The sequence below is a fragment of the Buteo buteo genome, chromosome 24 (genome assembly GCF_964188355.1).
Source record: "Buteo buteo chromosome 24, bButBut1.hap1.1, whole genome shotgun sequence".
In the NCBI taxonomy this organism is placed as follows: Eukaryota; Metazoa; Chordata; class Aves; order Accipitriformes; family Accipitridae; genus Buteo; species Buteo buteo.
In genome coordinates, this window is record NC_134194.1 from 20,041,264 (window position 1) to 20,064,994 (window position 23,731).

Genomic DNA, 23,731 nt, shown 5'->3' on the forward strand with positions numbered 1-23,731 from the left:
TTATAGTAACACCAGTCAGAGCATCATTAAAGCTAAGTTCAAAAATATTTTGAAAAATGCAGCCTAACTTCCTCCTGTTGCATGAAAAAAGCCACTTGACTCTCAAACACCTCCATCACCTGGTTTATAACCACTTTAAATTAACCTGTAACACACTGCAGAGCATGGAGTCATACATGCAGCTAGCAGGAGTCACGGTTTGTCTCGTGAAAATACATCATTACACCCTTGTTTCAGTTATGCCCAACATCCAAGCCCATGTCTATGTGTTAAAGAAGCTGCAAGCTTTTATCTCAGCTGCTCAGAAGCGTAATTAATTTTTGTCAGTACGTGCATCACTGCAGAAGACTTTTATAACCAGCTTGTTTAATGAAACCAGTAACACCATGGCCAGTAAGGGAAAGTATTCACCCTGACAAACTGAAAACCCATCTCAGCCCCACTCTGCTCCTAAACCTGAGCAATCCCGGTCGTAAATTTAGAGTTTTTTCTCATGAACACTGGTGCTGCCAGGATACCGACAGTTCTTGAAATGACAGAAGACAACAGAAGTTTTCTCTGCATTTGGGGGGGGGAAAAAAAATTGGCTTCCAGTTCATTTTACAAATACTGAACCCAATACCCTCACGGATGTGCTGGGAAAACAATGGCTGCAAAACCTCCCAGGTCACGAAGAAGCAGATAGAAAACACAGGGAACAACCCTGAGTCAGACCAGTACCCGGCCACACTGAACATGTCCCACTGAGTGGCACCTTGCCACCTATCCCGCTACTCCGAGAAGTGCTGCACTGGGGCTGGGCACAGCCACCAACCCCTGCAGTTCCACGTAATAAAAACCTGCAAGTTGAGTGTAGTGACGTGCAACAGTCCATTTCTGCCCAGTTCCCAGGAATGATTTAGTACCAGGAGCTATACAGTTCTAAGGTCTTACATTATCAAAATTTAAATATCTATATACTGCATATACAACATGCTACAATATATATAATCAAAATCGCATTACTACACTCAAATTAGAGGTGCAGAGTGTTTTTTATAAAGTGGGAGGGGTTTTTTTTATTATTTTAATGTGCATGTTCAGTTACTGGCCTATAAATTTCTGTTATTTGCTACCGTTTCCCATTTCTTAGTGTGAACGACAAAGGCTCTGCAGGTCTGACCTCTCCTGGAAAAAGTCAGCTTTGTGCCCAAGGACCCAGCCCACTAACATTCATGATTTGTTTCATGAGTGTTTCAACTACACAGGTCCGAGGCTACAACGCTCCCAGCATCACCTACACCGGCATCTCATCAGGATGCTGGCAGCAGCTCCTGGCAGCTCACCGTGCTGGGGACAGCCAGCCCACACCTGCCTCAGCCAGGACGCCGGACTGCTCACTGTGCAGCGCTGCAAGCCGTTGTCTGCACATTGAAGAGACGGCTTGACAAGGACCAGGTGTGCATCCCTGGTGGGTGCCCTCCAACTCCCCAGCTCAGGGAACCTGCCAGTAAAGAAAATCCAAGTGGATAATGCAGAGCAAGGCTGGAGACAGGTAACTGCACTGCCCTCATCTGCACAGCTGAGCCAGAGGGAAAGATGTTCGTACAGACAATATCTCCATGTCCAAGAGTTGGCATCCTTCAAACACACCCTACTCAAATAGCTGTTTGAGATGCCGCCTGTCTGCACGCTGTCCGAGCACCTCTTGAGCAGTCCCAATCCTGCCCTCTTACCAACAACAGGCAAGGACACTGTTATCCCTCTTACACAGAGAGGACTAAGGCACAGAGACTCTGCTTTACTTGACATGCCTGCCCTCCAGTGCCCCACACCAGAGCCAGAAGTGGCACATGGAGCTTCAGCCCTGGCACTTTTGCCAGAGAAGGCTTTCAGTGTAAGGAGGAATTAAGCACAAGCCAGCGTTAGGGAGACGATGCATCCTGTGATGTGAAGGTGAGAAGTCAAGGAAACCCCACAAGGATGGGGAAGCTGAGAGAGGAGAGCATGAAGGCATGTGGTAATAAAAAGGACAGGCACAAGATACATTTAAGATATCAAAAGCCTCGTGTGCAAGAGGTCAGATGGAAAACAAGCAGAGGAAGAGCTACTACTGGCCATAACTCTACCTCCAAGCACTGAACATTTGCAATTGCTCTTGAGACTGCCTGGGCTTTCCTACCTGCTGTAATCACCCTGCAGCTCTCCCTGTTGCTGGCCAGAGAAAATTATAACAACTCCACAGTTGAGATTTTCCCCCTCTGCACATCAGTAACAAGTTATTTTATAAAAAGACCTGGAAAAGAAGCATTTCATCTAGTATAAATGAGGTTTTTAAATCCCATTTGCCTTCCCTCTTCATGCAAAGCTGTGCTGATCTTATGAGGCTCCTATTTCCTGGATTACACATGTCAAGCTTTGCAAAAACGAGCATACCCTGGTGGTTTAACGCCATATTTCACAGCCCTCTCTCAACCATGCTGACATAAATATTTCAGAGACCTGCACACAACTGTTTGAGTTAGGTCTAGGTCACCAAGAAGCCAATGGTTCGGACAGATTCATTAATTCAGCAAAACATTTAGCAGGAGACAGTGTAGCTCAGGAGATCCCAGTGAACAGCAGGAGCAAGATACCCACCAACAAGGTGTAATAAAATCCTCGCCAGTCACCACGTCACCCACACAGGCTGTGGGACAGGCCCTGGCATGGGACTCTTTAGCCAAAGGGATCCCTCCTGCCACTACCTTCTCCTCCCCGCTTTAAAAACCTCTTCTTAGCTTATCGCAGTGCTGGCTCACTCAGCCACTGAAATCTCCTGAAAGACAAAGACTGGCAATGAAACTGGACTGAATTATTCCCCATTCTGAGTCCTATTCTTTCCAAAACCACAGCAAGTCCTTCAAAGCAGCTTCTGAAATTACCTCCCCAGCGTGAACACTTTCTTTGAGAAGAAAAAACACGTGTTTTCATATGTGTAAAACCTTGTTTGTGCAGTAAATGAGATGGGGAAGACCTGAGACAAGTATGAACAGCAAAGACAGCTACTGACAGAGAAAGCAGCCTGAGGATCCTTGGAAGCTGCAGCCATGGATATTTAAATGCTAAGCAATGTATCATCAGCTCCCCGCTGAATGTAAGATGGTTTCATCTTTGCAGAAGCAGCAAGAGCATGCTCACATCAACTTTGCTCTGGCAGTTTGATCAACAGCAGCAGTCATGTCTTCTTATTTTTTAACTGCAATATAATTAGGCACTTAGGAAAATTACTCTGAACAGTACAAATGCTATAGAGTAACTGCAGGTATCAGCACAGAGCTCTGCAAGCAAGAAGTTTAACCACAGCTAAAGGTACAGGCCAGCCGAGCTCCTGTAACACATGCTCTGCTTCACTAGGTACTGAGACATGCTATCCAAACCTGAGAGGAGATCCAATGGTGCAACATTTCAATCGCCAATGCAAGATTTTGCTCCATTTCTCCAGTCTGCAGGGAGCTGCTCTGGACCAAAGGAAACCTTTCTGTGCCCCACTGTTGCCTCCTCTCAAGTGGAAAGCATGCAGAGTAGACTGTAAGTATTTTGGTATTTTGGGCAGATGAGGTTCTCGCTTGGTCCATCTGGATTTGGAAACTGGACACATTAATTGCCAACTTCAAACTGTCAGCTGAGAAACCTGCCAGCAAGTTTCTGCCACATCAGGGAGTAGGTAAATGCTGCTGCCACAGAGGTGGACAGAGCCCATCTGCAGAGCAGCATGGGCTCCCTGCAGCGCTGGTCACTGCTGAGGAGATAATTAACACCCTTTTTCTTTCCCAGTTAAACTCTTGCCTCTTATATCCTTTTTCTTAATCTTCACAGCAATGTCTTCCCAGAGGAGCTACTTCTGACCCTAATGTCAGGTGGAAAATCTGCTGGCCAGTGATATGACTAGCTGGTCAGAGCAATCAAACTTTCAATCATCATCAGGAATGCTAAACAAAACAGAGAAAAATAACAAAATAGTAACAAAAGTTACAACAAATTATAAAAGTAGGTAATTCCCAGGAAATGAAGCATTCATGTGCTCTAGGATGTTGTGTGGCAGATTTGAGGTCACCTGAAAACATGGAAGAAATGTTTTTATATAAAGAACCCCCAAGAAAACTGTCAAACTGGTGGAGAAGACCATCAGCACCATTCAATCTTTCCATTCATCTCTGCCATCCCAAAGACTAAGGATCAGCCTTTGGTTGCCATAACCATCCGGCGAGATCACCTTGAAAAGTGGTAGGGTGTTTTTGTGTGCTGACAGACTCACCTCCATGCACTTGACAGAGCAGCAACAAAAGCAAGTCACCACCTCTGCTACGTTTCTCTGAGATCTTCCAACTCACAAGAGTACTATCATCTGGTAAAAGTGCATTCAGAAAGGAAAAAGACATCAGAGGAAGCACAACTTCAGAAAAATTCTGTGTCTGTGGTGGAACAGTTACCTGACCACAATAAGTGATCTGACCACGGGTGTGAACATCCATTCTGAGGACATTGCAATCCTACTCATTAAAACCCACACAGCCTGCAAGTTCCTATGGATGCTAGCCAAGAACAGAACAAAAAGCCCCAGAGATGTCTTCACCATTTCCTCAGACGATACCAAAAGAAGTAAAATAATAGAGGTGCTGGACGGCTTTCCAAGGCGCACGTGTCCTTTCTGTCTAACCCAGCTGCGCTTGGTGCATTATTTAGTGCCAAGTGAGAAAGAAGCAATGCCTAACAAAGTGTTAAAGGACTTTGTGAAGTTTCACCAACCTTTCCACAGCCCATCAGCTTCCCAGCTAGCTGGCAGAAGAGACAACTGATCTCCTTGCTTCCAGATTACAGGCGGCAGAGCTCTTAGGGTAACTGTCTCTCTGTGTTTGCATCCAGCTACCTCCAGCAGCTTGAAGCGTGCTCAAAGTGCAAGAAAGCACTTGATCAAAATCCAGCTCACATTGTAGGCAGCGAGGGAACAACCGCACAAAGCAGTGTTACATATACAATAACAATTGAATTTGGTGGAGGGATTTGACAGGTTACAGGTTGATGACACTGCTGCAGTCTCGACGGAAACATGGTTTGATGCAATTAGCAACAGAGAATAGAAAAACAGCAGAGCAAAACTGGAAATACATGTATAAAAGATGAGCAACTGCAGAACTGGACAGAAGCATAAAAATCCTGTGTTGAGCTCAGAACAGGAACAAGATGAAACAGGAGCACGACGGGGAGAAACGCAACTCTGAGCTCCCTTCCACTATTCAAAATTGAAGATCCAGACTTTAAATCAAAACATTTGCTTCCTCCGGAGAGACTAGCCCCTTTGCTGCAGGAATACAACAGAAGACAGCGTGGGGGCATCCTGGAGAGGCAGGCAGCAGAAAGTAAACTTCTGAGCACTGTGCTGCGGTTCACTTTGGCCTGTGCTGAGCACACACCAGCCAGGACTCTGCTTGGCTACGAGCGAGTGAAATCACATCAGAGAACATTGGAAGATGCAGAACCACCAGATTAGACATGCTGCCAATGTGTGTGCCTCTGCTAAGGGACTGAAAGGCACATCCCTCGTGCAGCCATGCTGGCTGCTTCCCTTGTCCTGTGGGTCAATTCCCTTCCCAGCACAGACCTGTACTAGCAAGGGGGAAACCCTCGAGCTCAGAGGACACAGGAATGGGCTCGTGGTGGTAGCAGGTTCCCCAGCCTTGCTTCAGGTAATACACATGCTAAAAGTGTGAGTCACAGTCTACACACAAGATTTCGCTACAGAGAAACCCACAGGGGATAAAAACCCAGGCTGACAGGGGGAGACCAAAGATGACTCCTCTTTCTGACATGTCTCTACCCAAATCTGCACGTACACCTGAAATGAGAATCCGTAGTGGCTAGACAATGAGGCAGGCCACCACTTAAGCCTTTTACAAGAGTAACTGAAATTCTTCTCCTCTGCAAATGCTAACAAGCTCCCTACTTCCACAAGCCCTTCACTGCACAGGCCCAGCCTGGAACTGCTACAAAAATAAAGCAGAACAAAACACCTGAGCAATAGAGAAGGTGCTTCTGAACAAAACTGGCAACGACGTTTATAGTGACTGCAAGCATATACATATTCTGCTTCGACAAGGGTGGTGGGGATGTGCCAGTCTGAATACTGAACAGGGACAGCACACGCCTTCCATACATAATGGTACCAAAATGGAATACAAGTATATACTGGGGCTTTTGCTAGACATTCATGTTATACAAAGATTTACATTTGGAACAGTTGTTCTGCTATATCTGGCAGAAATTTCAAGACAAATGGATCCCATATTTATTCATTCAATGATAACTGAGCACAGGATAAAGCTCTTTTAAATTCAAAGCACTTTATAAAAATTAATTACTACTTAGTTCACCCTTCTGAGGTGGGAAGGTATTACACCTGCATATACATGAGGACACCAAAGCACAAGTGGATTAAATACCTTGTTCAAGACCTCAGAGGCAGGCTTACTGATCATCCTAATTGCTGAAGTAAGTGTGCACACATGCATCTGTGTGTGTGTGTTTAAATGGGCTTATCCTCTCCAGAGCCATTCCCAGCACATGGGTTTTTGCAGTGAAGCCAGCCTACTCAGTTGGTGTCTTCTCACCATACATGTCCCATACATGTCTAATAAAAGATACCAGCCCGAAAAAAGGGAAGAGTTTTTTTTTGTGGCATGTATAGATAGGGATAAGAGCTGGATTTCAAACACTCAAGGAACAGAAAACCCATTGTTAAAAAGCTGTGTAGTGTTACATTGATGGTTCTTAATCAGATTGCCACTGAGCAGCATTTCACCAGCCCACACTGGAGCACAGCAGACCTGGGATACCACATGCCAACAAACGTTGTAAAATCTGTCCCTTGACAAGCGTACAAAGAGAGAAAGGGCTTCTGAGCTAGTGAGAGAGACACATCACCACCTACAACGTGAATGGCAGCCCACTCGACCTGCTCCAGTGAACTGAGAACACTTCAGCAACCGCTCCCATTGCCAGCCAGTTCTGTGATGGTCTCTTGTCCCTGTATTGGGTCATTGGGTCCATACCTCTTTGTCTGAACACCAGCAAAAGAATACATCGTCATGGGAACAAACAGGTATTTTGAGTTTCTGCAAGGCTTCTGTCAGTGCTGTCAGGTGGGGTTTCAGAGGGATGCTATAATTAGTCATCAGCACGTTACCTGGACGGATGGTTTGCCACTGATGTGTGGGGTAAAACACTTCCAGGTCTTCAGGATCAGCATCATCTTCTGTTATTGGCTCTTTCCCACTGTCATCTTTTATGTCGCTCTCTTCTATTTTTGTAAGGGCAAACTCCTTTCGGATAGAAAAGATTCAGCTCATTAGCAATTGCATCTGAGTAATTTAGTGCCGGCTGAGAATACAAAATTTTTTCCCTCGCCAGCAGATTTTTTTTTTTGACATCCAAGATTCTTTCCACATGGTTAAATTTAGATTTAAAGTATATTAAAGGTTAAACATGCATAAGTAGCATGACATTTGTGCTGAACAAAGCAATGCAGCTTATTTCCTATTCCAATGCAGGCTGCAGGTTTAAAACAAGCTTTCACAGAGCCTCACCTATATTACAGTCAGAACCAGGAGCCCTGACTATTACTAGGGTTGTGTAACATTGTAAGACCCCGTTTTCCCTTTTCTAAAAATATGTCAAACTTTTAACTTTTTCAGCTGAAATTTTCCACGCAAGTGGAACGCCTCAAGCGTTGGGGTTTTTTTTTTTCTTAAATGCACTTATTTCAGGCTTGGAGAAGATTTCAGCTAAAATAGTTCAGCTATTTCCAAAATAGGACACGGGGAAAACACACCGAATTGCCCACACGATAAAAAAGCGAGCATCCTTTTCTCCACTCGTTCCCAGTGTCCTCCAAGTCTTTTAAAACAATGAGGCAGCAATTTAATCACCACCTACGTTGCAAGTGCAGCACGCGAATGGCAGAGGTGTGGTAGATCAGCTAGCACGAGTGGTACGACATTACGCAAAGGAAAAAACAAGGATGAAAAGCAGGAAAAAAACCCCTTGCTGTGAGGGAAACCTCACTGTTCAGTGGAAAGTCTCCCTAGGGAGCTGGTGGGAGTCATGTAAAACTGCAACAGATAAAATTATTGAGAGCGCATAGTAAGTAACGACCTCGTACTATCTTACACCCGGCTATTAACTGCTCGGGAAGCAGGTCTTTGCTACTCTGGTTTTCACAGGAACAGATAAGCTAGTCCAGGCTAATCATCCAGACAGCTCAGTTTCTGTTGCAGGGAGTATTATCAGCTTCTGATATCGCCAAGAACGCCACCACTGAATCATTTCAAATAACCAACCTATAGGGAAAGATTGTTCCTCATTGTTGGCAATTAGAATAAGAGTTACAGCTCACTTCATGAATTGTGTTGATATTAATCCTTAGAATGTTTTCATAGGGAAAAAGTCGTCGTCAATTAAGAGGTTAACGGGAAATTTTAGGCCATGTTCTGCCTTCACTTCTTCCACTTCTTGGAAAAAATGCATGCATATTTCCTGGCAGAATCTGGGTGCTTTCCATATAAATATCCGTTACCCAGCCTAGGAGAGTGTTTTCTGAGCAAGAGAAATGTCAGCCTGAGCAAAACATGTACAATTAGCAATGACAGTGGCAACACATGAAGATAGTTGACAAACCTATAGAATGTTTTTATTTTATCTGTCAAAAGGGACTGAAATTTCGGAAATACACTGGAAAGCAGAGCTTAACTCCTGCTTTCGTGTAGTGCATCAGAGGCTTGAAATTGTTAAAATTATGACAAATGGTTAAAGGCCAGTAACAATCATAAACATAAAAAGCCAGGTTCTGCAGATGAAAATCAATGTTAACATTTTCTGAGCCAAGACTCAACAGGACTAAAATAAATGAGTCAGAGCAGTTATTACTTAGCTTATTTACGCTGCTATATTATTATCCAAGAGGGACTTAACGATACAGGCTATTGTAAATTTACCAACAGGCCTCTGAGTGTTGTATCTGTTGAAACACATAATGGAGACAGCTGATGTTTACTGGCTCTGCTTAAGAGAAGCGTCTAAATGTTCAGTAAGGGTAAAAGGATGTGACTTGGTTCACTTAAATGTTAATGCCACTGCTTGGCCCACAGTTGCTTTGCAATACCCCATTTTCATTAGTATTTCTGGCAAAAACGGGCAACGACACACAAGCAATTCTTCATTTATGCAGAAATTAGGTAGAAACCTTTTCAGTTTGTTTTCATAATTAAGACAGTAGAAAGAATGAACAATGGAAATTTCCTTAAAGGCAAAAAGCCTCCTTGCTTTATCAGTCTGAAATCAACTGCAATAAGCTGAAAAGCCTCAGCAGGGAGGCTTTGAGACAATCTGCAGTCTGTTTGCAATAAAGGAGGGACATGGCCACCATGGAGCGTTGTAGCGGGAGTGCAGGAAAAGGTGACGGGAGAGTTAACCACACATTGCATTAATCCTGTCTGAACCTCGGTGTCAGGCTGCCTGCCAATTCAGGCAGGTATCACTGGGTGGCTGTCCCAGTGCTTGTTCTTCAGCTGGGATGACTGTGCTCTATCTCCAGCCTCTTCCCTTCCCTCCCTGAAATAAAGACAAATTATTTCACCGTTACATGACTCCAGGTGGGCCCAAGGCACTGGTCTACAGTGCTTATATTGTCACCTGTCCCTTGTATTTGCTCTGGGTAATAGCACAGTCCCCAGACAGTTGCATCACACAACCAACAGAGCAGCAAGCTGCAATGCAAAGGCAGGAGCGAGTGCCCAGGGACGTGGCATCCAGTGATCCCCTACTCCAGTTTTGCTGGGGGACCCCCTGTTTTAAGCCACAGCACTAATTAAACTAAAAAACCACCACTCTTTACCGCTCAAGCTTTCTCAAGGAAGCTTTCCAGATCTGCTAATTTAGGGGGGCCTAGCACCTGGGGCTTAGCAGCAGAATCCAATCCAGGGGAGTTTTGCACACCTGTACAGTGCAAAGGGACAGACAGCGACCACTCACCTCAACTGCAGCTTCAGAACAACACTGCAAGTACCAAAATCCATGCACATGCAAGGACCTGAGAGGGTGCTCTTTCAAGCCTGACTCACTTGCAGTGACTCAACAGAGGCACAGTTAGGAACATAACTGAGGCCACCTCTTCACATCTTCTTGCCACTAGACCACATAATTAGCTTTGCCTCTTGCCACAGTGGGAACGTGTGACAACTCCAAATAGAAAAAGTGACATCTGGCAAACAAGAGAGCTGCCCAAATTGCACTGTGCCTGTTGCAAACCCTCTGGATTGAGCATATACTGGATTTCCTGGGGTGAGGCAAGCGGTCTCAAGAAAGAAGCCCTTCTGAAATGTTGTTATTGAAGGCCCACTGTCAAGGAGAGGTGATTCACCAACTGCTGCTACATTCTACTTGGTCCTACAGAGGAATCAGGTAAGGCTGTCGCCCCACCAGAGACTCCGGTGGCTGGACAGCCCTTTGCGAGCAAAGCTTTCAGCCGGAGCAGCCAACACTTACAGGAGCTCTGTTGCTTAGGCTTGACTGGGAAAACACCACAGAAACCACCAAGACCAGCAGGTTGACTTTGGCAGCAGTGGAGAGGAGACTGGCCCAGTGAGACATTGCCATCAGCCTGAAATGCAAAGGAAAACAAAATGAACAATATTTTAGTCCACGTTTTCACAGGTTTCAGCGTTCTTTACATGACATTTTGCAACGCAGCACGGGTTCAGGGGTGTGACACCACAGGAAACAGAACACCTTGAGGTGTTAGTGCATGGGTCTCATCAGGGGCAGCCAATAGCAAGAGGTACCGATTTTACTGCTAATGGAGTTTATGACAAGGAATGACAAAAGTAGCTTATATTGACCCCACAGGGGCTTATATCTCTCCTGGAAAATACAGAGAGACCAGCAAGTCTTGTTTAAAATCACTGTGTTAGTGCCATGGATGACAACTACAGGGAAAAATAAAAATCAGTGCAATCCTGCAAAGGCTTTTTATGCCTTTGCCTCATTTTAAGCACAGAAGTAGCTGCATTAATTCAAATTAAACAAAACTACCAGCCATCAAAGGATCAGGAGTTTATCTAAACCCATATGTAGGTTTTTCTTGAGGAAAACAACATTTTGCAGAGGTCAACAAGGTGTACTTGGTGGTTCCTACAGCACAAGGCTTTCCCTGCTGCTCAAAGTACCAGCTCACCCAAACTGTGAGCCCAGGAGCTGGCTCTGCCCACGCTTGCAGTGGACCATGAAGCAGTCCCATGGCATACAGCTGCCCTGACTGACTACAGACCACGTATTGAACTCGAGAGGGGGGGAAAAAGAAGGGTCCTCCTCTTGTGGCTGCCAGTCACCCTGGTACAGAGCTCATGTCCTCACCACTACATGCGTAACCATGCTCACGCACATGCGTGGCCCCACTGCCTCACAACACGAGGCTTTAAATCCACCTACAGCGTTCAGCTCACTACTACTTCTCATACTGGGGTAGGGAACAGAGCAGCCTGCCAGCACACAGGCTGGAGAAGTATTTCCTTTGATTGGCTCTAAATTTACACGCTGCTAAATTAAACTAAATGAGGTCTTTTGAAAGAAGATGGGACTGATTAGTTCCGTTCAAACACTCCTTCATTACTCATCCCTCCATCAAGTCTGTTCCTACTCCTACCCAGGTTTTAAAGAATTTTCTCCCATACATGCAGTCCTAAATATCTTTCTGTCTCTGTCGTCCATCAGGATGGCACATCAAATGCAGACTTCCTTCCTTCCTTGAAGCAACCATCTCCTATTCCACGAAGCAGAAAATATGCTCACAGGCGCACCCCACCACCAACTCCTGCCACCAAAGGACCTCTCCCCACAAAAAATTTCGGGGACATGGAGGGAGTGGAGTCCTCTCCTTCCCCTCCTTTACTGCTATCTTGTCTCCCCACTCCATTACATTACTTCTTCCTCTTCCTGCTTGGTTTTTGTTTTAGCCAAAAAAAGAAAAGAAAAGGTAAAACACCACATCATGCTGGTCAGTGGTGGACATCTATGAAAAAGCAGCAGAGCAGGGAGCACAAATAGTAATACATCTGATGCACTTCTGCATCTTCCAGAAACTCCTGACCCAGGGTCTTCCTGAACAGCAGCCTCTATCTTTGAACTCAAATCCAGATCAACCGGATTTTTGTTTTTCCCGTTAATTGCTTTTGGAGCAGATCTGGACTTCTGACACCCACAGCAACTCAGCAATGAGTTCCACCATTTAATTCACACCATGCATGAAAGTACCACCTTGTGTTTCTGACCTGATGCTTGATATCCTCCTTCGATGTCCTCCTCTTTTCTAAAGGGTCAAAGGACCACCTCAAGGACCCACAAGCCCTTACTAAACTACAAACAGAGTAGAAGCAAAGATCTCCATTTTCAGAAGACAGGCAAAGACAGCCTGTGACCAAAGCTTCCATCTCTCTCGGGTCACTGCCAAGTGCAACCAGGCTACAACTAACATCCACGTTCCTGAGCTGGAAAACCCAGAGCAGAGTTCATGGGCTCAAACTCCACCTGCTCCCAGAAGATCAGCGTACCCTTCTGGCCAGTGCCACAGTCAGGACCTCAATCTCAGACTGACCAAGACATACAGACCTCCCCTCAACTCACCTTGGAATAAACTGCTGCTTTTTACATCGGAAACAGTTTTTTGGGTTTTGGTTTGGTTTTTTTTTAGTTATAAAACAAGCGACAAAACTGGGATAATGAAAAATAGATGTATCCCTAAAACTCTACCTGCAAGCCTTGAAATAAAAAGAGAAAAGAAGAAAAAGAAATTCAACAAAGCAGTGGCTGAAAGAAAATGCACACTCCCGTAAAAATAGAGCTCACGTGTACCAAGAAGGCTGGTAGCAAATGACAGTACAGCCTCTTTAAAGCCTACAAACTCATGCCTGCCTGGAAGATGACATCTGCACAACAATTAGCAGTTTGCTTAGGTCCCAGGTAGGCAGGAGGAACTAACATGTGAAACACGGGGGTTTGAAGCTCCTGGAGAGAAGTCTGCACAGGCTGACATCTCGTTACAAGACAGACGCACGCAGAGGGCATGAGAGGATTTCCAAACCAAATGTTATGTGGATACAATGCATTTTTAGAACTGACCCTTGCAGCTCACAAAGCAGAAAGGGTGGTAGCTGTGACCCCACCTGTATGGGGAGCATTTGCTCTTATTTAGGAACATTATTTTGGATCCAGCAGCACCCATGTACAGCTGCAGCCAGTCAGCACCAGAACCACTACAGGAGGACCACAAACTCCCCTTGTGTGGAGCAGGGTGTTGGTTTTTTTCCCAATAATCCTCTTATGTCAAAGAAAATCAGGTACTAAGGAATGAGCAAAGGGTCACACTCAAAGAAGCCTCTGTTCCTGGGGCAGTCCTCCTGTAAGAGCAGGCAATGTTCTGGGCTTTGCAGTGCAGGGAGGTTCTGCTCCGCAGCTCCAGGAAATCCTATTTGCACCAGTAGCCACAGAAACAATAGCATTGCCATTACACTCTCTATTAGCAGCGACATTTTTACTGATTTTACTAGCTGCGCATCAATAAATGCTGCACAGCCCCGTGAATAAGTTTGCTGTAGTCATAGGTGACAGTTCAAAGCAAGTCAGTATGAGGAACATATTTCATTAATGCCTTCCACTGCTGGGAACACACCACTCTTTCATGTCCTAACTCAAAGCCCACACTGCGTATACTATGCCACTCCAATAAATCCATCTGAAGCCTCATCTGAATTCTGATCTGCTGCTTGAGGAGAGCACATGGACATCCCAGAGAGCTCCCCGGCCCCCTTGCCAGGCTCTGTTTTTACAGCCAACTGGAAGCAATAACAAAAAGCTAATCCTTGTTCTCATCTAGGGATCGAGGGAGAAGTATGGGAATTATAAGTCTTGCAAAATTGTCTGCAAATTCATTAGTTCAGGCCAGGTATCTGTCCAGCCACCCTTTGTTGAGATGGCTGGTGGTAACAAAAGCATCAACAGCACACGAGCACAAATAATTCACAGACCTCCCCTCCCTGAGCACAGGTCAGCACTGGAGAACAATCAAACAGGGAAAGACATCAAGGAACACAGCCCAAGCATCCTTCAGCTGAACTGGTGGCACGAAGACCTCCAAGCACTCACAGCTTCTTAGGCTGAAGCCAAAGTTTGATGGGCAATAACAGTTAAGGAAACTATTTTAAAGACAGACGTGTAAACTAGGATGTCTGATTGAAGAGGTGTACTCAGGACACATCCTGCAATCAGTGTCGAGATCCCTGTTCAAACACAATGTTATTTTAATGACACTGGCATCTATGGGTGAGACCGGCATGACATGCTAAGTGATGTGCCATACAATGGAGAAAGAGAAGGAAATTTAGCTGACTGACCTGAAATTTTCTTCCTCTGAGCAATAGGGTCCCCAGGTCTGTAATGAGCACCTGTTTTTGCTGACTTGCTACTGAAGAGCAGAGCAGTGTCAGTCAGACAACTTGGGAATGTCCCATAGCCAGCAGTCCCTCCTTCTCCCATGACTGTGCAGCTACACCAACAGGAGAAAGAAGAGGTTTTAATCTGAAATTCAGCCTGTGTGTAAGAGAGGAAACAGCTGGTGGACAAACAGAGGATCACTAGGAGGCCACAGGACACTCTGCCCTTCCCAGTTTCATTACAGTTGGGTCTTCACAACCCTCTGCTTTCAAACAGATGAGCAAGACCAAACTGCAAATAAAATTATCCTCTCTTCTTCCCAGAGGCACAGGGACGCAAAGGCTCCTGTTAAGTACAAACCAAGCTAAGAGAAGCCAGCCTGGAAATACTCATGTTTTGGTGGACACAGGCCCAGATGACCATGTGTCTGCTTAGCAGGTCTCAATCCTGAAGACTTGCGTCAGCTCTCCCTGCCCTGACAGTATGTGGACATTGCACTGCGGCTTCTGGCACAAAGCACAGGATTTCTTGGATTTCCCCTGGAAATGGGAACCATAAGAAGACAACTTGCCCATATTAAAAACCCAATGGCTCTCATAAGAGAGAACACAGGTCCTGTCCTTCCAAACAGGTTTACCTGGAAATGGTTACCTGCAGCACGTTTTAATGTGCAGGATCCAGCAGAAAGATGTGAGCTGATGGGCAAGATGCTGCAAGAACCACAATGAGCTACCAAACCTTGTACAATGTGAGTATTCCCTACTGCCTTCACTAAGAGCAGGACTTGTGAGACTCTGATACCACTTTTCCCCCTTAAAAGACATCTTCATCTTCTTTTCATGCTTTTTCTTCCCCAAGACAAGGCCCAGCAATTAATTGCACTTGCCCTAGGTGCAGTGCCCAGGTGAACTGCTGTGGCTCTGCACAGCTGGCACAGCTGGCAGTGGCTCTGCTCGACAGGCACCTGGGAGACCTCCTGCTCCATACATCTGTCTGAGCTCACTCCTGCCACGGACAGGTCCTGATCAGCAACATTTCCAAAAGGAGGCAGAAGTGAATTTTCCCCTTCATTAAAGCCAATGTTAAAACTACAAAGATCCTGGAAGAGATCTGAATGCACTTGACTGATCAAAGAACTGGATCTGAATAAAAATTAATAATAAAAACAGAATAAAATAATAACAACTAACCTATCTATCACCTTATGCAAAGCAGGAGAAGAGCCCTGAATGGCAAAACCAAACATAACAAGGAGCTTCCTTCAGGGACCCACGCAGTGTTCCTGATGGAGCCCCAATTTGTTCGTCCTCAATTCTCCCAGGACAAACCAGGCAGGAACAGACTTCTCTGGGTACGGACCCACCACATTCAGCTGGCACAGGCTCTGCACAGCTTTGAGGTGTGACGTTGCATCTGCTTCTGCTGCGCTCAGGATGCTCTCAGCAGCTCTGCTCCTCCTGGTGTCCTGCCATTGGGAAAGCAGGCTCATGCCTCCAGCGAGTATCCCCAGCTCCACACAGGAGCTCACTGCACCAAGAGCCCCCAACCCCTGCCGGAGGGTCCCACCTGGGCATGAAGCCCTATGTGTATGGGTGAAAGACAGGACAGCGAGCACCACTTGTTTGCAAACACCCTCAACCCTACCAAGATTTCAGCAGAGAAGGCGCAGCTGCAATACAGACCGTCTCATTGATCCCACTTATGAAATTGCTTAAAAATCGTTTATTCTTCTTGCTTGCTCCTCATCATTTACTCCTACCAGGACTCTTCTCTGGTGTGTTAAAAACACTCCTACACAAGGGAAAAGTTGTGGGAACACCTTCCCGTATTTGGCTGCCTACAGAGAACCCACGCAGCAGGAGGCCACGCTTTTAGGTTTACAGGAATAAATCATGGCTGGAGCTCTGCTGGTGAGGCACAGCCTGCCCCCAAGCAACAGGCCCTGCTCTGACCTGCAGCAGAAGCACCTCTCTGAATTGGGACCAGCACACAGGAAGAAATTTTGACATGGGACGGTAGGGATGGGGAGGGAGGAGGATAACCATGGCAGAAACGTGTGCTTACAGAGCCTGGCATCTACCGTGCAACGATGCAACTTTTATAACCTCCACTAACAAATAATAAAAATAAATATTAATAACCCCTACAGGCTACCTGCTTAGCTAACACCAGTCCCTCTAACAGCAGCTCAGCTACAATACCACCTAACGCTGGTCTTTCCTACAAGCACTGCCAGGTGCCAATGCAAGTGAGAGCAGAGCACGGATGTCTCCAGCGACAGGAGACAGCACAGCAGCACCTGGGCACGGTGAGGGCAGCTCTCAGCACCCAGCGGCTTCACTGGCACCAGCCACGGCTCCGCACAGGGACAGAGGATTGGGTTGTTGAAGGTCATTTACAGACAAACCTGGCATCACTCCTTCTACCCGACCACAGCAACTCCAACTGTGTTGTTTATACAACCTCACACAGTTTAACATTAAGCATCACTTAGTCTATTAATTAAATTTACTTAATTAATTCCTTCAGAAACCAGTGTTCACAGAAAACACTGCTCTCCAGAGGGCCAGAGCACAGCTTTATACTTTGGTGGTTTGAAGTCTGAGCAAGGCTGCCGTCATCCTCTCCACCCACTCATTAGCGGTGATGGCAGAAGGGGCCACTCTGCCGTGGCTCAGCAAGACCCCTGATCCCAGGCGCTGCAGCCAGTGTGTCTCCAACAGTCCTCAGACCCTCCACGCCGGAGAGCCCTGGGTCCAGCATGGGGGGATCTTCTGCTCCACTCAGGATGGAGCGTACAAAAGCAGAGCATGCCTCAGAGGTCAGAGGACCAAATTTATCATTTATTATTTATAAAAAATGCACCTATCTGAATTTCTGGCAGCTGCTCTCACAGCGCTCTGCGACAGCCTGCACACGCATGCAACATCCTCACTCTGCAGAGCTTTGGGGCTAGCAAGCACGTTAAAGTCCGTACCAGAGCGTGGGCGATGATTTGCACCAGTTTAGGACTCGCCTGGAGATAAGAGATGCACAGGGACCTTCAGGACAAACATCTTTCTGAAAGCTGCCACACTGCCTGACTTCAACCACGTGAAACAGCTTTCTCCTTCCTCATTGCCTCCCCATCATCCCAAATGCCAGCTGAAAACGCGTCTCCTCCTGCCCTGCTCCTATTCCTTTCTCCTGCTCCTTGCTGCAATTTCCCATGTACAGCACATACAATTGAGTGATATTTCCCCCCCCACATGTATCTATCATTTCCATCAGCCCCTATTTGCAAGGTGATGCCTTGCCTCGGACTAACCTGGGAGTCTGCCAGTGTTCAGTATATTTTTTTTACCCCTTCTGCTTTCCCAAGCTTGGAGAATCTAACAGGAAAGAAAGCACACACCACACTAGCCAGGTCACCGGGCACCCTGATGTCCCACTGCAGTTGGGCCCACAAAGAGCCCAAGATTTAATTGGCATACTCCCAGCCTCTCTGGAAACAGCTTTTTGTATTTTCCAAGTTCCTGCTGTTCACTCATGGCTCTTGCATCAAATAACAACCTCCTTCCCCTGTCAGGTGCCAGCTTCCCTATAAAGAGATTCAATTAAGAGGTTAAAAAAAACATGCAAAATTCAAGCTCAGTATTAGAGAAATCCAACGCTGATGTACCAGGCACACAACTCTCACAGCAGTACCCGCACCATGCCGCCTGCCCCAGTACAAGCATCTATCCCCTCTGTCTGTATCTCAGCCTGTCCCCGCCAAGACCCTCGCTGCCAGCTCCAGCTCAGCCCAGAGGTTTCCCGTCGGGATCACCATCTCTCCAGAGCTAAGGACACCCGCTGCCACAGCCCTGCAGAGCAGCTGGTGCAGAGGTGCCCCGACAGCAGGCAAGCAAAGGGCTTCTCCAGCAGCCCTATCAATCTGCCAGAAACAGTGAGCTGTGAAGTTTATGAAAAATGCATTTCCTCACCTCTACGGTGCACCGGGTTGCAGTGACAGCTCCTACTCGACGTGACAACCCACGAGTACAGGTCGCAGCAGGGAGCAGGACAGCATGCAGGCAGCAAACGTGTGGCTCGCCTGTCGTGTGCTCTGGCTATGTGGCCAGGATTAATGTGGCGTGGCAGCCCATGGGATTAATTGCACGGGACGCCTGGCTGGATGCCCAGCTCAGAACCTCCCTTGCAAGCGAGTTGGGCTCCCCCACACTTCCAGTTTTATGGCAAGTTCCCAGTTGAAAAGGTGGAGGGCCACCGGGATCCGCCTCATGGGCCAAACACCCCCAGAAGCTGCCAGATCATCCACTGGCACCAAAACCCAGAATAAAGCCCTAACAAGCCAATTTTAAACCCTCCCCTGAAGGGGAATAAGGAGCTCTCTGGGGACGAATATAACCTATGGCCAAGCAGGTTCCCTTGGGATCACTGCTGGCTTTGCCTTGAATCTCTGCATGAATATGGGCAAGTCGTTCCCCATGCTGGGGCTCAGTTGTTCCACTCTTAACACAGACGCCACAGCTATAACCAACGCAATCGCAGGGCTCCTTCCACTAATGTCTGCAGTGATATCTTCACGTGCTTGGATGAAAGGCATTATCCAAGTTTGCTTATTCTTTTCACTGCATTAGTACTTTTAAAGCGGTCTCAGTGGTCTTAAGCAATTAAATAAGCCCTGGGACAGTAACGAGCACAAAGGGACATCCGAGAGACTACTAGTACCATCATCTAGAAACGACTCTCATGATGATTTCCGTTCTTCTACCCGGGCATTTCCCACCAAGACTAAAAAGAGAGTCTTGCTCCCCGAGCATAAGAGCCTCCCCAGTCTGAAACCAAAGCAGAACAGCCAGCCAGCAGCAGGCAGCATTTGTTCAGCAGTTTTTTTCCTAAGGAAATTTAAAATAGCAAAGAGCTCCAAGGGCTGCAATTGCAGAAGTAAATGCAGAGACATGGGAAGCTGAAAGAGAACATAATTCCTTCCCTCTCCTGTTCTTCAACATCTGCCACATCTACTTTGGGGAATGTTTTTTTGCCTTTTAGAGCTATTTTAGATGTTACTTGTAGCAACATATGGAAAAAACAGTTTGAAATGTGACAGTGCAGCCTCCCTTTAATTAAACAATCCCTCAGGGACCCCATAATTGCTCCGGCCAAGCACAGGTGCTGGACGCTGCATGTCTGCTTCCTCGGGCATGGATGCAGGCCCAAGTCCTCCAGCAGAGGAGAAGGTTTCACAGACCCCTCTGGAGGCCTGACTGCCATTATTAGATGGCCCAGATCATCCACAGGGGCTGTGACCTTCCTGCTGTCATCCTGCCTTTTGCCTCATCAGCCTCTGCTAAGCAGAGCTTTGATCACCCAAGTGACTCCCGGTTCAGAGATCTTCTTTCCTTTTGCTGCCTAGACATGAAGGATGCTGAGCTGGAGTTCCTTAGCATCTCGGCTTCGGAGGGGCAGACTTTGATGTTGCACAGAGTGCCCGTCACTGCGATTCGTCTGGTCTCTTCAAACAGCAGCAGAGCCACGGCTTGTGATCTGTGCAAAACAGCGTTTTCCTTGGGGAAGAAAAGTCACACTGGCGCTCATCTCCACCTTGTCATGGCAAAACAGGCTGTATTGGTGCTTCAAAGAGTTCTTCAACCTTAAATCCTTATGACATAGTGACAAATCAGGGAACCTGCCTCTACATCTCACGAATCCCAGCAGATGTTATGAAAAAGCATTTCTGCAAATGCCTTAGCCACCACAGGACCCTGCATGTGCCGTCAGAGTCGCACCAGCCTCCACGCTTGAGGGCTGCAAGGTCCGCAGGGCTACTCTCTGCAGGGAAGGCTTAAGCAACCACTTCACTACTGATATTTGAACTGCGCCATAAAGCGTGCACAATGAAGGGTCATGGATAGCCTCAAAGAAGTAGTAAACCTTCCAAGCAGTAGGACTGCTCCTAGTCCACAGGTCCCTCCTGAGCTCCATGACCATGCTCATCGCTCTTCAGAGCCACGGGGTTCACTCAGGAGCAGTACCTTAGCTCCATCCCACTGCCCCTCAGCCACAGGAAAGGCAGGCTCCAGCAGCCCAAAACCTAGGCTGGGGAAGGAGGGGAACAGAGATGCGACCAGGACTGGTTTTCCTCCATGATTTTCCCTTCCAAGGGACAATGACTGTGTTTGTAACCTCAGCACCTTCCAGTCCAGAATGACAAGACCCACTGTTTCTCATCTGGAGCTTGGACCAACAGCAGGAGACCCAGCCACTTAAAAGGAACATCTTTTTGTTAGAGAATACCCTACAAAGAGCCATTTTGTGGACTGGCATATCTCAGTAGCTGAGCAGCACCAGTCCACAAAGGGTCCTTTCTTTGGCAGTCCTGGCTGTCACTGCATCTGCTGCCTCTGCCACCTCTGCCACATACCCACAGGCAGTGGGAAGCAGCAGCCAAAGCATACAGTGATTTTCGCTCTCCGTTTCTTGGCCTTTGCTGTACTTGCAAAGCCAAGGAAGACTCTCAAAATCTCCCTGTCTGCTGTAAGAGCTAACAGCAGGCTGTTAGCCACTCATACTCTTTAAGCTCTGATGAAAAATGCATCTGCAGCACCTTTCTCTCTGCTGTGAGACAGCAGAACATCCCGAGCAGCTTCCTCTACATGCTGGTGGTGCTACAGCCTCATCTTGCCACATCTGGTGGGGAGATGGCAAATCCATCACAGGACTGCCAGGCCACATTTGTACAGAGGGAGCTTCTCCCATGAAGACCAGAGACTTCAGCTGCTCCCTCCTGCAAGCAGATTTTATCACATGATGGACAAACTATTCTGCAGAGCTTCTGCATCAGCTGCCATCTAAATAAAGCTGTGATGTGAATCAAGGCTGTTTCAATGACAGCCTCTACAGTGACTTCCAGTGACCACAGACGTCACACGTCGAGACAAGTTTTGGCACCGACCCTGATCCAGGGAGTGAGAAATCTCAGTGCACCCAGAACCAGGCAGGGACGGTTACTCACATGTAGAAGGGTTTGCAGCATCAGGGTCAGACCACATATTTTTTCTGAGGGAAGGACCCTGTCATTTATGCATTAAATGGCACATTTATTCTGCTAGTCATGAAGGAATAATAATTACAGTGGCCTCCAGTCTCCAGCTCTTTCAGTCTGTACTTAAAGAAAGAGCAAAAAAGGACCAAAGCAAACAGCGCTTCCACAAAAACTCTCTGAACTGGCTTTTAGTTGCTGGACAAAAGAGCGGCAGCTGATGAACCACTTCGCTTATTGTCCTGTCTAATTTCTATTTCATAACAGCAACCCAGCACTGCAGGCAAAGCGCTTCAGGAGGCAAAGCACCGCTCGGGTGGTTGAGCATATCTGACCTTCAGCCTCCTGCCTCATCGCAGTGCTCCAGGTGTGCCACGACTGCCCAGAACCGTGCTGCCTGCAGTGCTTTCTTCTTTAACTGTAGGGTAAGCAGCACTGAGCCAGCCCGGGCATCTGGCGGGCTCTATGAGGCTAAGTGCTTTTGAATGGCACTGGAGGAGCCAGCACACGCCAGTGGGTCTGTCCATGTGCAGAGCTACGAGATGCTTTCTCACAAACACATTTCTAGTGCACATAACTCTCATTCTAATCATGGAGTCAGTCCTGTTTCAGTGGAGATTTACAGAGAGGGGTTTTTTCTCAGAAGCAATAATAGATGGACAGCAGGAAAGAGAAGAAATTAATGAACATCATAATTATTCCCAAAGTTGCAAATAGGAGTGATTCCTCACCCTGAGACAACTCTGGAAAACAAGATTAAAATGCTTAGGGGACATAGTCTCAAAACTGTAGGTAATAGAACAGATAAAATGTATTTACAGTATCTCACAGGGGACATGTACTTTCTATTCTGCTGAGAAATGTAATATTCCACTCCTCATTACATAGTTAAAAGGGTGCCCTAAAAAAAGCAACTTAACAAAGCATCTTTAATGGCAACTGGGTCTGGTTCCAGAAACACAGGCTCTTTTCTGCCCCGCACACCAAGGTGCAACAAGAAACACAACAACCATCTGCAGGAACACCCAGCACATAAGCAACATTAATAATCTATGCAAACAGCACAATTTAACAACCGGCAAAAAGAAGGCTGGAATGGGAGGTGGGCTACAACAACGTTCCCTCCACTGACACTTTCTAAGAGGAGGAAGAGGAGGGCAGGCTTGCCTTCCCCAACTTCCCCGGTGCCCGCAAAGCTACGGCTGCCAGCTAACAGACTGTGCCTGAAGTACCCACCAGCAGAAACAATTTGTCATGTGTCAGATCAAATAAACTCTTATGAGACCACTGTACTCCCTGAAGCAGACGGCTGCCAAACTCCAAAGGAGAAATCCAAGAAACCTAGCTGGCCAGTGTCAGACCCAAGTGCTTACGAAGACCAGCACACTTTTCATTTTTAAAACACATCAGTACAACGCAATCTGTTCCTGTGCAGCACTCCCATGCGAGGCAACCATCAACAATATCCATTACTAAAAAGAATTCGGTGTTTAAATTATCACACTGGGATGAAGCTCCTCATAGTCCAGAAACTTGACGTTCCACATCCAGCGGCACAGCATCTCGCTCATCCTAGGGAGGCATTAAGAGGGCTAATGTTTGTCAAAGAGCCTTGGCGTGGTAAGGCGCTGCAATGGATTACCATCCGTCTGAGCAAGCGCTCGTCCTCTCCCAGCCAGCCTCGCGCTCTCTCACTAGAAGTTAATTCCCCCAAAACTGAATTACAGATTACTTTTTTTTCTTTTAAATAGTCCTAGAGCCTTTTATTTTTGTTCACTCCTAAGCAGTATCATAGCTTCCCACGCCCTGGGCTTGTGTCATTCCAGACGTTGTGTCGAGGCCCCTTGCAGGTCCCCCATTTGCAGCACAGTCCTGCAAGAACCATTAAAGCACAGGCTCTGGACTCCCAGCACTGGGTCTGCTGCAGGGCACATCATTCTCTCTCTGTTATCCTGCTGGACAGGAGAATGAGCCCCTAAACCTGTTCTGGGCACATCTGCAAGATTTAATCGTGCCAGCCAGTACTGTGGGGAACCAAAATCACTCACCTGCTCCTGCAAAGATGAAGCTTATGCACGTACTGGTCTGCACAAAGGGCAAATCCCTCAGCGCAGGGCTCAGCCACCTGCTCCAGATGTTACAGATGCCAGCATGTTTCATCTGGGGTCAGCCACCTGAGCCCCAGCATGGCCAGGAAAACCTTTCCTTCCA

The 23,731-nt window shown here is 46.9% G+C and overlaps 1 protein-coding gene across 4 annotated transcripts in view; it reads right to left on the minus strand.

Annotated features, from left to right (window-relative positions):
* The window catches only part of SIL1 (SIL1 nucleotide exchange factor), a 100,246-nt gene that overhangs the window by 65,781 nt on the left and 10,734 nt on the right, over nt 1-23,731 (minus strand). For 3 of the 4 annotated variants that reach the window (XM_075056651.1, XM_075056653.1, XM_075056649.1), the window contains 2 exons: nt 10,558-10,672; nt 7,202-7,337 (listed from right to left, as the gene is read on the minus strand). In XM_075056651.1, coding sequence (XP_074912752.1) covers nt 7,202-7,337; nt 10,558-10,668 — 247 coding nt within the window. In that variant the 5' untranslated portion in view covers nt 10,669-10,672. Of the gene's footprint in view, nt 1-7,201; nt 7,338-10,557; nt 10,673-14,456; nt 14,609-23,731 lie in introns of all 4 variants that reach the window. The other variant, XM_075056652.1, reaches the window with a different exon arrangement.